Source organism: Mobula birostris, chromosome 23, assembly GCF_030028105.1.
Source record: "Mobula birostris isolate sMobBir1 chromosome 23, sMobBir1.hap1, whole genome shotgun sequence".
Taxonomy (NCBI): Eukaryota; Metazoa; Chordata; class Chondrichthyes; order Myliobatiformes; family Myliobatidae; genus Mobula; species Mobula birostris.
This window is the reverse complement of record NC_092392.1, coordinates 15,982,398-15,998,089: the sequence shown is the minus strand read 5'-3', so window position 1 is coordinate 15,998,089 and position 15,692 is coordinate 15,982,398. Positions and strand designations below refer to the sequence as shown.

General features: G+C 40.9%; 1 protein-coding gene across 10 annotated transcripts in view; it reads left to right on the top strand.

Moving 5' to 3' along the window:
- Nucleotides 1–15,692, top strand: part of magi2a (membrane associated guanylate kinase, WW and PDZ domain containing 2a) — a 586,144-nt gene that overhangs the window by 537,385 nt on the left and 33,067 nt on the right. For all 10 annotated transcript variants that reach the window (XM_072241070.1, XM_072241069.1, XM_072241068.1 and 7 more), the window contains 4 exons: nucleotides 2,143–2,331; nucleotides 2,455–2,626; nucleotides 10,750–10,948; nucleotides 15,172–15,315. In XM_072241070.1, the coding sequence (XP_072097171.1) occupies nucleotides 2,143–2,331; nucleotides 2,455–2,626; nucleotides 10,750–10,948; nucleotides 15,172–15,315 (704 nt within the window). The remainder of the gene's footprint in view (nucleotides 1–2,142; nucleotides 2,332–2,454; nucleotides 2,627–10,749; nucleotides 10,949–15,171; nucleotides 15,316–15,692) is intronic.

Here is a 15,692-nt window from a genome sequence, read left to right as displayed (position 1 = left end):
TCCCATTGCAGTTAGCTTCCCTGAAGCCTTGCCAAATACATCTTTCCAGAAGGTTATATTTTTTTTTTTACCCAGGCACTGCAGTCACCCAGGAGAATAAAATTTCCCCTTCCCAGTAAGTATACCAGTGATTTTTTTCAAGGTTGGAATAGAAGTCCTCCTTGGTCTCATCAATAGCTTCTGAGGCAGTGTTCCCTCTAAGCATCACAGGTGTGTGGCTGTGCAAAACTGAAATGCTCCTGTGCACATAGCCTTTGTTGCCGCGCGGCTGGGATTTTCTGTTATATAATGTTTTATTAAATTGCCGTGCAGTTTTCAGGCCATGCAAAAAATTTACTGCTCAGAGCAATGGTTAATCCACACAGCTGTAAAAAAAAGTTAGAAGGATCATTGCTCTGGGGTTGGACCATATGTACCCTGTTGATCATAGATTATTGGTTCCATGAGGTAGAGGGCCATGAAGCAAGAATTTATCCCTGGGGGGAGGGGGGAATGGCTGATATGCAGGGTAACTCATTTTTGATGGTGAAGCTCATTCTAAATGTGAGTCTTTGGGATTAGAAGAGGACATAAAAGATTTCTATAAACATACATATTTAAAGGGCATGGCGATCTTGCAGGAAGATGCTTAAATGGAGGAGTTTCTGAAAACCAGAGGAGGTTTGTTGAGCTTGTGGACTGCAGAACATAAACAGAAGTCAAAATCTTTGCCATCAGAAGGAGACCACTGCACTCATCATTGAGCTTGAATCAATGGCAGCGAGTATTAATGAAAGGGAGAAGTGGAAATGAAAGGTTAATGGATAAATGGGTTTTAAGGCGTGTAAACGGAAGTGGACATTGTTATGAACAGACGAAGGTAGGGGAGCAATGTGTGAGCAGTAATTGAAAGGCAATGAGAAGTAAGAGAGTGTGAGAGCAGGGCCTGAAGGAATCTGTTAGCATCAGCTCCAGGAAATGGAAAATGAATTATCGTGGGAAATGAAAAAAAAAACACACTAGATAAATTAGATTATAAGGAGAGAATAAATACAATCTCAACCAACTGACCTCAAACAGCAGAATAAAGGTCAGGACCAGGGAGACTGGCTAGTGAATTATTCCTTGGGATAAGGAATAAAGTGGTTAATTGTGATTTAGTTTCTTATTCCCCTTTTGCTAAAATTAATCGTCCTTTTATGAAATAAAATAGTACCTACGATTAACCCTAATTACTTCTTTAAGATACAAAAATTTAATATGTACTGTACTGCATGCTGTTGAATTATACATCATAGAACTACATTGCACAATGGCTTTGTTAGATTTCTTTTTCAGGTGTCCCTCCACCTCATTTCTTATGTGCCCTAAATAAGTATTATTTGGTTATTTCTTATTTAATTTACATAGCCTACATGACTTGTGTTTGTGTGTCAGCTATTTTAAAGCAGTTAACATATTTCCTTGTTGGCAAGCACGATGATAAGGGAATGGTCCGGAGCCTCCAATGTTTGGAATTACTGAAATCTAGGCAGAGTTTTATGTATATAATTGTACTGGTCTAAATGTTATTCAGTGGGTATGTGTGGATGTGTTTTAGTCCTTTGACTTGTATTTCTTAATTTTTATTTTGTTAACATTACTTTGATTTTAAACAGGTTGGTGATTTTGAGTGTCAAAAACATCCATAAGCATTTAATAACAAATCAAACTACTTTTACCCTTTTGATGACCTTGGCTTCAGCTCCCTAGACCCTAAGCTTAGGCATTCCCTTCCTAAACTTTCTTGTCCACACCTCTCTTTCTATCTTTAGGGTGCTCCTTAAAACATAACACTTTGGCAAAACTTTCATTCATTTGTTCAAGCATCTCCTCGTGTAGCTCATTGTGATGTTTCTTATGAGAATGCCCTGTGAATCTCCTTCTGACATTCTGACAAAAATGGGTCGATTTAACAATGATAGTAAAAAAAAAGTTGTTACTATTGCATTGTCCTAGGTATGACTGTATGAAAGACAGTGGCAGTATTTTTTGAACATAGATTCAATATTCCTACTCTCTAGTTTTGTATGTTTATATATGAAGTATGTTTTTGGCATTGCACTAATCTTGGTCTATTATTCTCTCTCATTTTCCCCCTGCTTTAATAAATATTCTAAATAGTGGCAGTGCCTCACAAAATTGGACGTATCATTGAAGGTAGTCCTGCAGATCGCTGTGCAAAGCTCAAAGTGGGCGACCGCATCCTGGCAGTGAATGGACAATCCATCATTAGTATGCCTCATGCAGAAATTGTGAAACTAATCAAAGATGCAGGTCTTAGTGTCACACTACGCATTGTCCCTCAAGAAGGTACTGTCTTGCCAAAGCAATTTTATAAAGGAAATTTTGAGAAGTGAAGTGTGCCAAAATCAGAAATACCTATCACCTGCAGCAATCTGAAAGGTTTCTTTTGATTGTTTGCATCCCTTGTAGACACAAGTAGTCCTGCTTCTGCGCCGGGTTCAGAAAAACAAAGTCCCATGGCACAGCAACACAGTCCGATGGCACAGCAAAGCCCGACAGCACAGCAGAGCCCTTTAGCACAACAAAGCCCTGGAGCACAACCACCTCCTCCTCCTCTTCAGTCACAAGGACATAATGGCAGGTATGGAAACTGTCCCTCTTTAATGAGTGGTTATATGTCAGAGAGATCTTCTTTTCATTCTGCTGGTGACAGCTAGGAATATTTCAAGGCAACATGTTGTCAAATTGAAATATTAATGGCAACAACAAGATGTTTTTATTAATACACATGTACATTTTTAAAGTTTTGCTGTAGTTTGTAAGAATAATAGGAGTCTTAAACTTCCATTATTTAACTCTTACAGTACAGAATGAACTTCCATCTTTTTAATATTCAACTTCCTTGCTTACAAATGACCTTTTCGAAAAGAGATCAAATTTTTTATAGGTGTTTGAAGAACAAAAAACTAAGGACTAAACTGTAAATGGAGCAATATATTTAGCTGTCTTATCTTGCCCTCTGGACACTATCTCAGCAATGAAAAGTGAATTATATTTAACAGACGGCTGTTGCATCACTCTAATGAACATTTTGCTATTGGAAAGAAAGGATTAAGAGCAGGAGTAGGCCATCTGGTCCAAGTTTTCCCTGCCATATTGATCTTGTTGCCAGAATTGATGGATTTGTGGCTAAGTTTGCAGATGATACAAAGATAGGTGGAGGTGCAGGTAGCATTGAGGAAGTAGGGAGTCTGCAGAAGGACTTGAACAGATTGAGAGAATGGACAAAAGTGGCAGATGGAATACAATGTGGGGAAGTGTAGGATCATGCACTTCGGTAGAAGTGTTTTTTAGATGAGGAAACAACTGAATTTAGTACTTCGAGTGCAGTCTCACCAAGATCATATTCAATTTCAGTAATACATCTTGACGACTGTACTTGAATCCATTCGTAATAGAGGCCAACATACAATTTGTCTGCTTGCTTGATGCACGTGCATGTCAGCTTTCAGCAACTGTATACAAAAGTGGATGACCTCATTTCTGCCCCCCACATTATGTCCCATCTGCCATGTTCCTGCATAGTCACTTAAAGTGCCTATCTCCTCTTGAAGCCTCTTCATATCTGCCACTTCCCCCCCACCCTGCATTGCGAGATCTCACATCTCACATTGTGTTATGCCATCAGTAAAATTGAAAATAATGGTTCCATTAGCCAAAACATTAATGCTATATTGAGTTGCTGTGGCCCCAAACACAGATACCTGAGTCCTCCACTAGTTAGAGAAGCCAACCTGAGAAGATTAGTTCATTCCCTTGTTTTACTATTTGCCAGTTAACCAGTTCTCAATCCATGCTACAATATTACCCACATTCAGCGTGTGTCAAACTTGACCAAACAACTGGGTGGAACTTTCTAGAAAGTGTTCTGAAAATGTAAGACATTACATTCACTTGATTCCCCTCCCTCCCCCTCTCCCCCCCCCCCCACCCCCCAAATAATATACATCCCAGCAAGTTCCATGATTTGGATATCAGGCTAATAGGGCAGTAGTCTCATGTTTTCTTTCTTATTCCTGAGTTATACCATCATGTGTGCAAACCTCCAATATGCAGAAACTATTCCAGAATCCATAAAATTTGGAAGAAGACAACCAGAGCATCTCTCTGTGGCCATCTTTCAAAATTCTGGGATATATATCATCTAGTCCTTGGGATTTATCAACTTTCAATCTCACCATCTTCTCAAGTAGCATATCCTGACATTAAGTTCTTTTGTTGAGGACCTTAACATTAGTAATCTCTGGATGGCTGCCACTGCACACAGCAGTGAGAGTAAGAATAAGGATGATATGGCAGATGAATGTGTGCCTGAAGAATTGGTGCAGTGGGCAGAGTTTCAGATTTGTGGATCATTGAGATCACTTCTGGGGAAGGTATGACCTGTTCAAGAGGGACAGGTTACAACTGAGCAACACACACAAAATGCTGGAGGACTTAGCAGGCCAGGCAGCATCAATGGAAAAAAAATACAGTCGATGATTCGGCCCAAAACCCTTCGGTTTGTGTTGCTCGGATTTCCAGCATCTACGGATTTTCTCTTGTTTGTGATTTGGTTACAACTGAACACAAGAAGGACCAATATCCTTGTGGGCAGTTTTGTTAGAGCTTTTGGGAAGGATCTAAACAAGGTTGGCAAGGGAATGGGAACCAGCCTGACAGCCAGAGGATGGAGCAGTTGGTGTAAAAGTAGATGCAATATGTAGAGAGCCTGTGAGGAAAGTTAAGTCGCAACACGCTGGAGGAACTCAGCAGGTCGGGCAGCATCAGTGGAAATGTCGACCGATCTTTTCCACTGATGCTGCCTGACCTGCTGAGTTCCTCCAGCATGTTGTGAGTGTTGCTTTGACCCCAGCATCTGCAGATTATTTTGTGCTGAGGAAAGTTAAGTAGTAGGTAGGACATAAATGCAGTCAGTCAGATAGGTTGAAATGTTCATACTTTGTTCCTAATGTGAGAAGTATCAGGAACAAGGGTGATGAACTAAGAGCATGCAGATCGGTACATGGAACTACAGCATTATGGCCATTACAGAGACTAGGCTGTCACAAGGGCAGAAATGATTTTTATAAATGACTTGGAAGAAGAAGTGAAAGGGTGGGTTCATAAGTTTGCAGATGACAGGAAGCTTGATGGTGTTGTGGACAGTATAGAAGGTTGTGGTAGATAACAACAGGATATTGATAGGATGCAGAGCTGGGCTGAGAAGTGGCGGATAGAGTGCAATCCAGTAAAGTGTGAAGTGATACACTTTAGAAGCTCGAACTTTAAGGCAGAGTATAGGGTTAAATACAGGATTCTTGGCAGTGTGGAGGAACAAGAGGATCTTGGTTTCATGTCCAATGATCTTTCAAAGCTTCAGTGCAAGTTGATAGGGTAGTTAAGAAGGCATATGGTGTGTTGGCCTTTGTTACTCGGGGGATTGAGTTCAAGAATCATGAGGTAATGTTGCAGCTCCGTGAATCTCTGGTTAGGCCACACTCCATCCTCCCGCCACCCCACGAGGAATAGGGTTCCCCTGGTCCTCACCTACCACCCCACCAGCCTCCGGGTCCAACATATTATTCTCCGTAACTTCCGCCACCTCCAACGGGATCCCACCACTAAGTACATCTTTCCCTCCCCCCCCTCTCTGCATTCCGCAGAGATCGCTCCCTACGCAACTCCCTTGTCCATTCGTCCCCCCCCATCCCTCCCCACTGATCTCCCTCCTGGCACTTATCCGTGTAAGCGGAACAAGTGCTACACATGCCCTTACACTTCCTCCCTTACCACCATTCAGGGCCCCAAACAGTCCTTCCAGGTGAGGCAACACTTCACCTGTGAGTCGACTGGGGTGATATACTGCGTCCGGTGCTCCCGATGTGGCCTTTTATATATTGGCGAGACCCGACGCAGACTGGGAGACCACTTTGCTGAACATCTACGCTCTGTCCGCCGGAGAAAGCAGGATCTCCCAGTGGCCACACATTTTAATTCCACATCCCATTTCCATTCTGACATGTCTATCCACGGCCTCCTTTACTGTAAAGATGAAGCCACACTCAGGTTGGAGGAACAACACCTTATATTCCGTCTGGGTAGCCTCCAACCTGATGGCATGAACATCGACTTCTCTAACTTCTGCTAAGGCCCCACCTCCCCCTCGTACCCCATCTGTTACTTATTTTTATGCACACATTCTTTCTCTCACTCTCCTTTTTCTCCCTCTGTCCCTCTGAGTATACCTCTTGCCCATCCTCTGGGTCCCCCCCGCCTTGTCTTTCTTCCCGGACCTCCTGTCCCATGATCCTCTCGTATCCCCTTTTGCCTATCACCTGTCCAGCTCTTGGCTCTATCCCTCCCCCTCCTGTCTTCTCCTATCATTTTGGATCTCCCCCTCCCCCTCCAACTTTCAAATCCCTTACTCACTCTTCCTTCAGTTAGTCCTGACGAAGGGTCTCAGCCTGAAACGTCGACTGCACCTCTTCCTACAGATGCTGCCTGGCCTGCTGCATTCACCAGCAACTTTGATGTGTGTTGCTTGAATTTCCAGCATCTGCAGAATTCCTGTTGTTTGGAGTATTATATTCAGTTTTGATAGGAAGTATATGGAAGCTTTAAAGAGGGTGCAGAGAAGATTTATCAGAATGCTGCCTGGATTAGTGAACGTGTCTTATGAGGAAAAACTGAGCAAACTAAGGCTCTTCTCGTTGGAGTCAAGAAGGATGAGAGTTGATTTGGTAGAGGTGTACAAGATGATAAGGAGGCATAGATGGAGTGGACACTCAGACACTATTTCCCAAGGCAGAAATGGCTAATATGAGGGGCATAACTTTAAGGTGTTTGGAAGAAAGGTTAGGGAGGGTGTCAAGGGTGACTTATTTTTTTACACAATGTGGTAGGTGCAAAGAATGCTCTGCCAGGGTGGTGGTAGAGGCAGATACATTAGGGACATTTAAGAGTCTTTAAGGTGGGCACATGAATGAAAGTGAAATGGAGGGCTATGTGGAAAGGAAAGGTTGGATGATCTTGGAATAGGTTAAAGGGTCGGCACAATATCTTGGCCAAAGGGCTTTTATTGTGCAATTCTTTTTTATGTTTTATGAATTGCTGTTGGATGTTCCAAGATTTAGATGTTTCAAAAGGGACAGGGAGGGATGTAAAAGAGGTGGAGGAGTGGCATTTCTAATCAGGATAATCATCTACTGAGTCAGTGTGGGTGGAAGTCAGAAATAGAAAAGGAATCACTCTACTGGGAGTATTCTATAGATCACCCCCCCTCCAAGTGACAGAGACACTGAGTACATCGGGAGGCAGTTTTTGAGAAGGGTAAAAAATAACAGGGTTGTTGTCATGGGTCAAGAGAGAAAAGGAAGTAAACTTAAGGTTTATGAAGCAAGGATCAGACAAAGCTCCTGAGAGTTAGGAGGTTGAGAATGGACTTGGGAACACTAGAAGGAGTCATGAGAAACTGAGTGGAATTAAGGAAAACTTCAAAGCATTCTACATGTAGGGGAAGAACAGAAGGGTATCTGGAGTGAAGGTAGGACCAGTCAGAGATAAAAGAGGAAAGATGTGCCTGGAGTCAGAGGTAGGGAAAGTACTAATGAATAATTTGCTTCAGTATTCACTGGTGAAAGGCACCTTGGTAGATGTGAGCAGAGCAAAGAAAAGGCCAAAATGCTGGAACATGTCAACATTAAGAAAGGGGATGTGTTCAAACTTAGGATAAGTAAGTCCCTGGGATTAGACAGATATACCCCAGGTTACTACAGGAAGCAAGGGATGAGATTCCCGCACTTCTGAAGATGATCTTTGTGTCCTCACTGGCCACTGGAGTAATATCAGAAGATTAGAGGGTAGCAAATGTTATTGTTTTGTTCAAGAAAGGTAATAGGGAAAGCTCTGGGAATTATAGACCAGTGAGTCTTGTATCAGTGGTAGGCAAACTATTGGAGAGGGTACTTAGAGACAGGAATTACAAGCATTTAGAGAAGCATAATCTGATTAGTAGTAGTCTGCATGGCTTTGTGAAGGGCAGGTTGTGCCTCAAGCCTGATTGAAATATTTGAGTAATTGACGAAGCAGGTTCTATCGGCTGCGTAAGTCTAGGGAAGACTATCTCTGGCCCTGCCAAACGTGTGAGATTGAGGTGTAAGCTCACCTGAAACCCCGTTTGTGTGGATGATGCATGATTCATTGCCCTGTTACAAATCAGTAACGCAAAATAACAGACAGTGCACCATATACAATTAAACGATTTAGCTTTATAATTCTTAATTTGACTAAAGAGTTAGTAAGGGAAAAGCAAAAATAAGAAAGGGGCCCATTTTAATGAAACAGTCTACTGTGCACAAGTTGGGGCTCACGGTTTCCCCTTTGCCGATCTTCAATCAATTTCCCCCGGCTTCGTCGACTCCCAGCCCCACTCCAAGTGCACTCCTACAACCTCTCCTCCCTGGCATCTTCTCTCTTCATCTCCCACCAAACAAAAGACCCAGGTCAGGCACATAGCACGAAAACACACTCCCGTCATTAGACAGCTCACATTCCAAAGCGCCCGTTATCTCTGACCATAACCCAAACACTGCTTCTGCAGAAAGACCATTACATTAGCAGTGAAACCTTTCCCAGGGTAATACACAGGCATGTGGTGAATACAAATTTTAGTAAGGCAAGGTTTCCTACAGTAGGCTCACTCAGAAGGTTAGGAAGCATGGGATCCAGGGCAACTTGGCTCATGGATTCATAACTGGCTTGCACACAGAAGGCAGAGAGTAGTAGTAGATGGAGCATATTCTGCCTGGAGGTTAGTGCCCAGTGGTGTTCCATGAGGATCTGCTCTGGAACCCCTACTCTCTGTAATTTTTAGAAATGATGAATAAAGAATTTTTTTCTTAATTTTACACTTTTAAATACTAGTCATTATCTATCCACTGAAATATCTTCTAATATAGTAGTTTTCCAGTTAACCGCAGCTAACTTGCCCCCCAGACTTTTGTTATTGCGTTCTGATTTCAAGTATTTGTTATCATCTGATTGTACGTATATACAACCAAATAAAACAAAGTTCCTTCAGACCATAGTGCACCCAGAAAACATATGTTACACACAGTACTTAAAGCAAAATATTACCATAAATAAATTAACAAAATATAATTCAAAGTGCATGTAGCTTGCAGCACAGGTAAACAGTACGGTAAACAGATTGCCGTCCTAGTGACGAGACCTCAGTTGTGGCAGGGCATTCATTAATTTCACAACCTGAGGGAAGGAGCTATTACCCAGTCTGGCATTTCTAGTCCTGATGCTTCTGTATTCCTTCCTAACAGCAGTGTGTTAAAGAGCTTGTGAGATGGGTGTTACGGATCCTCAACAATGCTTTGGGCCTTTCATACACAACTCTTCTGGTAAATGTCACAAATAGGGGGATTTAAGAGTTAAAGAGGAGGATTTGAATTTAAGACTCTTGTTTGTAATTGGCTTACATAATTTTAAAACTCAAAAATCTTATTATCTTTAATGATCACTCCTTTCTAAAGGTTAATTTAGAACAAAACCGTTAACATTTCCTCACTGTATAGTACTCATTCTAAAATACCCTATCCTTTTTATGGTTCTTCACCAACGTAATGTCATTAACTGAATATTTGACTTACCTGGTCTCTGTGGATTACATCTCGCCTGACATGCCCAACATTTCAACTACTTTTTACTGGCCTACGGTAACTCCCGTCTATGTTTACTGCCATTTATTATTCTTAATCCACCCAAACGGATACAGATAATGATCTGCTAAGCCAAGATAATTTTCCACCGGTATATTAATCACATTTCATTCCAAAATTTTTATGTAGAGAAACACAAGAGTTAATCCGATTGGTGGAGGTTACAACAGGCATGAGATATGTAATCACTTAAACCACATTAGTGGAGTTTGCAATGTTACACAGGCAACACCCTGTACTTCTTTAAAGATTGCCGCTCGATCTTTGATATCCATTTGGAAAGGTAAACAACCACAGTATAAAGCCATTTGTGATATTATTACAAATGGCAGTCACGAAGACTTACTCAATCTTAATCAATCGCTGAAAATCGCAACGCTTGAAATGACTAAAAAGTGAATGACCTTTGTAGTGGCTGATGTTGTTTTTGCTGCGGGCTGCTGCTGCCATCTAGTGGAATTGTGTGTAGAATATTCAAGTGTCAGGAACAAAGTTTTTAAAAAAATGAGCTCACAGAATGCTGGAGGAACTCAGTATGATGAAGAGGCTGAGCCTGAAATGCTGTCTAACTTGCTAAGTTCCTCTAGCATTTTGAGCCTGATGCTCAAGATTTCCAGCATCTACAGAGAGTCTATCGTGTTGATGAGAATAGGAACACCAGAAGTTATGAGCTGAGTAAAATCAAGGCTCATTCTAACCTTTGCATGTGGTAGTTTCATAAAAAAATTTGATAAGAAAAGATTCTACATTAAACTTACAATTTTAAATGTTAATCCTTTTACTGTATATTTCTAGGAGTTGTACTGTAGCACCAATTAACTGTCTTGGAATTCCAGATGCAATACAGGCCTGCATTACTCATGCTCTGCAGTTCACTAGGTTTAATCTGTCAGGCTAAAAAATATTAATCTAATTATCTGAACTTTTTTTTTAAGAAACAAAATGTTTCTTGGGACGGTTTGTGTTAATTGTAACATTGAGTATGTTTATCTAGTTACAGGTCAGAAGTGAAAGCAAGACAAGATGTCAAACCAGATATTAGGCAACCACCATTTTCAGATTACAGGCAACCTCCAGCAGCAGATTATCGGCAACCACCATCTCTCGATTACAGACAGCCACCTTTATTAGACTACAGGCAGCAGGCTCCTGACAACCGACAGTATGCAGTGTCTGAATACAGACAACCACAGGTGGGAGAGTTCAAATGTTCCAATTTACTGACCATAATAATTTTCCATAAGTGAATACCTTGATAATGTTTCAGAATGCCTTTGGTGTGTTGAAACCACAGTACAATATAATAGATGATTGATGATCCGTGAGAACTATATCTATGCCATATCTCTTCAGGACTTTACAACATTAATATAATGCTATTTTAGATTACGTATTTTGATGACAGGCGCATAATTCAATATTGAGAGAAACTTGACAATGCAGACAGAAGATGAGTACAGGAGAGTGTCAACAGAATGCTATAGTTTTGTGAAATAACCTTGGATTGCAACTGAAACACCCTGGTTTCCTTTGCTGCATAAGTCTGGGGAAGACAGCTTCCAGCCCCGCCAAACTAGTGAGATTGAGACACTCTCCCACCCCAAACCCCCAGTGTGTGTGATTGCCCTGTCACTTGCTTCCCGGTTAGAAATTGGTGCCACATAATAACAGACAATACACTACATATGATTAAAGGAATTGTATTTATGAATCTTAACTTATCTAAAGGGTTAGTAAAGAATAACAAAAAGGAAAGGACCCATTCTAATTAAACAGTCAAACATGCACAAGTTGGAGCTCATCTTGAACTTCTCTGTCACCCACGAGCTGGGCCCTCGTCAGCGTGAGTGCCCACACCGCCTTCTGAACGCTGCTCGCAATCCATCTCAAACAAATGGGTCTCCAACCAGATCGTACGCTACGACCGGTTCTCCCCAGCATCTTCTCCCTTCATCTCCTCTCAAACAAACGGGTCTCGCACCGGATCGTAGGCTACAACCGGTTCTCCCCAGTACCTTCTCTCTTCATCTCCCACCGAACAAACGGGTCTCCCACCGGATCGTAGGCTACAACCGGTTCTCCCCAGCGTCTTCTCTCTTCATCTCCTCTCAAACAAACGGGTCTCCCACTGGATCATACGCTACGACCAGTTCTCCCCAGCGCCTTCTCTCTTCATTTCCTCTCAAACAAACGGGTCTCCCACCGGATCGTAGGCTACAACCGGTTCTCCCCAGCGTCTTGTCTCTCCATCTCCCGCCGAGCAAACAGGTCACCCACCAGATCATATACTACGACCAGTTCTCCCCAGCATCTTTTCTCTTCATCTCCCGCTGAACAAAAAAAGACCAAGCCCAACCTTATTGACCCTCACAAAGAAAACCTCCTGTTAATTGGATGGCACACATTCCACATCATCCCTTATCTTCAACAGCTCTCTTACAGAACTGCCAAAATGAAATACCTACAGCATAACAGTGAAAATATAAACCAGGGCATTACACAACATTGGCTAAAACGCTCATAGAATTTGAGAAAAGTATTTTTGTATGCAATATCAACTCAATTTATAGGGAAAATACTGCACTTATAAATCATATTTGACTTTAACAAAGAAAGGTGACACGGTCATATATAAGATGATCAGTAATTTTAAGTAATGAATATTAGAGGGAAGAATATAAACTGAACAGCACTACTTTAATAGTGGTGGAATACCCGGAAAATTTTCGCAACATATGCCAGTGATATTAAACCTAATTCTGATTTCTGAAAACTATATATCCAATGCCTTAAATATGCAGGGCATTGATAAATTTATTTAAAAATCATGTGGAATCTTTGATTTTGCAATGGACAATTAGGGGAAAAGGGCAAGAGAATGAAAATGAACATTTACAAACCAGTGGCAATAAAATGCAATAATTGCCATGTTCACTGCAAGCATTGAGCAGGTAAATATTTTGCTTATAAAATCAAATGCTAGAAGGCAGGATTTTATTACCCCCAAAATTCTGGCAACAGCATAAAATCATTGAAATATTATTGAGTGCCAATATTTGTTTCATTTGACTTGAAAACTTAATTAGGTCAAATTTTTGATAGGTAGTTATTGTATTGGCATTCATTTTGCATTATTGTCTGAAGTTAAAATGATATCCTTTGTGTTTTCTTAAAGGCTAACAAATATAGACGTTCATAATATGTGCTTAATTAAATATAAAACCTAAAAGGCAGCAAGTTTATTTATATTTTCATTTCTTTATTGAGAGACAATGCAAAATAGGCCCTTCCAGCCCTTCGAGCAATGCCACCTGGCAAACCCCAATTTAACCGTAGCCTAATCACGGGACAATTTACAATGACCAATTAAACTAATTTGGACTGTGGGAGGAAACCCATGCAGTCATGGGGAAAACATACAAACTCTTAACAGACAGCAGCAGGAAATGAACTCGGGTCACTGGTACTGTAAGGCATTGTGCTAACCACTACACGACTGTGCCGTCCGTTTATAAGGTTTTGAAACAAAAAATGATAGAGTAACTTAACTGTGTGTGGGCACATGGCCAAGTGGTTAAGGCATTCAACTAGCGATCTGAAGGTCGTGAGTTCGAGCCCCAGCTGAGGCAGCGTGTTGTGTCCTTGAGCAAGGCACTTAATCACACAGTGCTCTGCGACGACACTGGTGCCAAGCTGTATGGGTCCTAATGCCCTTCTCTTGGACAACATCGGTGTCGTGGAGAGGGGAGACTTGCAGCATGGGCAACTGTCAGTCTTCCATACAACCTTGCCCAGGCCTGCGCCCTGGAGAGTGAAGACTTTCCAGGCACAGATCTATGGTCTCGCAAGACTAATGGATGCCTTTAATTTAACTTAGCTATACCTTTTTTAATAATTATTATACAAATCTGCATTCAGAAAGTTGTCCCAATTTAACTTATTTCAGATTCTACCATTCCTTTTTACCTGCAACAATCCTTCCTTAATTTCAATTCTGTGGCTTTTGTAATTTAAACTTTTTATGTTTTCACTTTAATATGTTTCATCTGACACTAGGGAGCCTAATGCCATAATTTCTGAAAACAATCATTAACTAATGAATTAATAGAATTAGGGGAATTGTACAAAAGGTCAGCTCATTTTATTGGAAACAACGCTCTGCTTACAAAATTATACTTGCTTTTAAATTGAAGATCATTTCCTGAGCTAATAGGACACCCTGTAACATTGGTGAAGTGTTGGTGTGTGAGAATAGCTCAGAGGATCGGTATACTTTACTTTCCCTCCAAGTGGCAAACCTTTAGCAGAAAGGGATAACAGCTTAGAAAATTAAGACAAAACATAGGCCAAACAAAATGGCTTGAAGATGTTGGAAATTGGAGCAACAGACAGTCTGCTGGAGGAACTCAATGGGTTGACAGCATCTCTGGGGTCCTAATGCAGGACTTTGACCTGAAACTTCCACAGTTCCTTTCCTTTTAGATGCCTAAAAGAAAAGGTTTAAGGTATATCGAAGTTGGATCTGACCAAGTCGCCATTGTAACCAAGCTGAATTATCATAAAATTATCTGCTCATTTTGTGGGCTGCTTCACATTGTCCACCTGGTGGCATTGCTGCTATAGAGAAGGGCATCTGGAGAGAGCCTCCTACAAATTTTCCCTCAGAGGATTACAAACAGTGAAGATGTCAATAATTGCTGGCAATCAGTTTGCACTGACCACAAAAGCAGTCCCTGTGAATACTTAATATAGTATTTACCCTATAATGTGGGATAAAATTTTGAACAGAAGTTGCTTGCTTCCCAAGAGAATTACCAAACCTTTAGAATACTGAATCTCAAGAGCTGTTCCATTTTCTATATAAACTGCCACAAGTTATAACCAACTGCTCTACAATGTAGTAGAAAAATCAATATTTTGATTTAATGTTATATTATTAAATCAAAACTATATTAGGGAAATATTAATTTTAATTATGGTTGTTTAATCAGAATGTGTTCGTGTGGATTGTCATTATGTAACACATAACGAGGACAGGCTACTAGATATTTCTCTGCTTGGAAAAGAAACACAGTTATTTATAATGCCATGCAGTTCTTAAATCCCACATGAAGTACTACTTCATATTAACGTACATAGGAATGGCTAGATACTGACCATATGAATTGAAGTTAAAAGTTCACCAGCGTTTAAGAAATACTGATTTAAGAAGATTTCACAATGGAATTCTGCCATTACTATTAATTTGTCCTACAGTTCACCTAAGCAATATTCCTGAGCCACTGTCGTTTTAAAATATCAGGAATTTTCAGTGTTTCTATCCAAGCTGATTAGATTTACTATGTTAGGATACTAAAATCTCTAAACATTTGATGTAGTTGGTGTATATTTTGTTCTTCTTTACATTTTCACGTAGGATTTTGATTACTTTACGGTTGATCTGGAGAAAGGTGCCAAGGGATTTGGATTCAGTATTCGTGGCGGCCGAGAGTATAAAATGGATCTCTATGTATTGCGGTTGGCAGAGGATGGACCAGCTATCAGAAATGGGAGAATGAAAGTAAGCCAACAATTTACTTCTGGTTAAATGTATCACAGTCAGACACAGAAATTAAAATATTTAAAACCAGAGTGATTAAAGCTAAAACGAGAGGGCATAGGTTTAGAACACAGAACAGCACAGCACTGTACAGGACCTTCAGCACACAATGAAAACCTACTGCAGAATTCCTCCCTCCTGCACAGCCCAGAACCCTCCATTTTTCTATCATCCATGTGCCTAACTAAGAGTCTGCTAAATGTCGCTATTTTATCAGCCTCTACCCCCACCCCCAGCAGTGTATTCCAGGCATCCACCATTCTCTGTTTTAAAAAAATACATCTGACATTACCCCTAAGCTTCAAACAGACGTCTTCTGGTATTGGTCATTGCTGTCC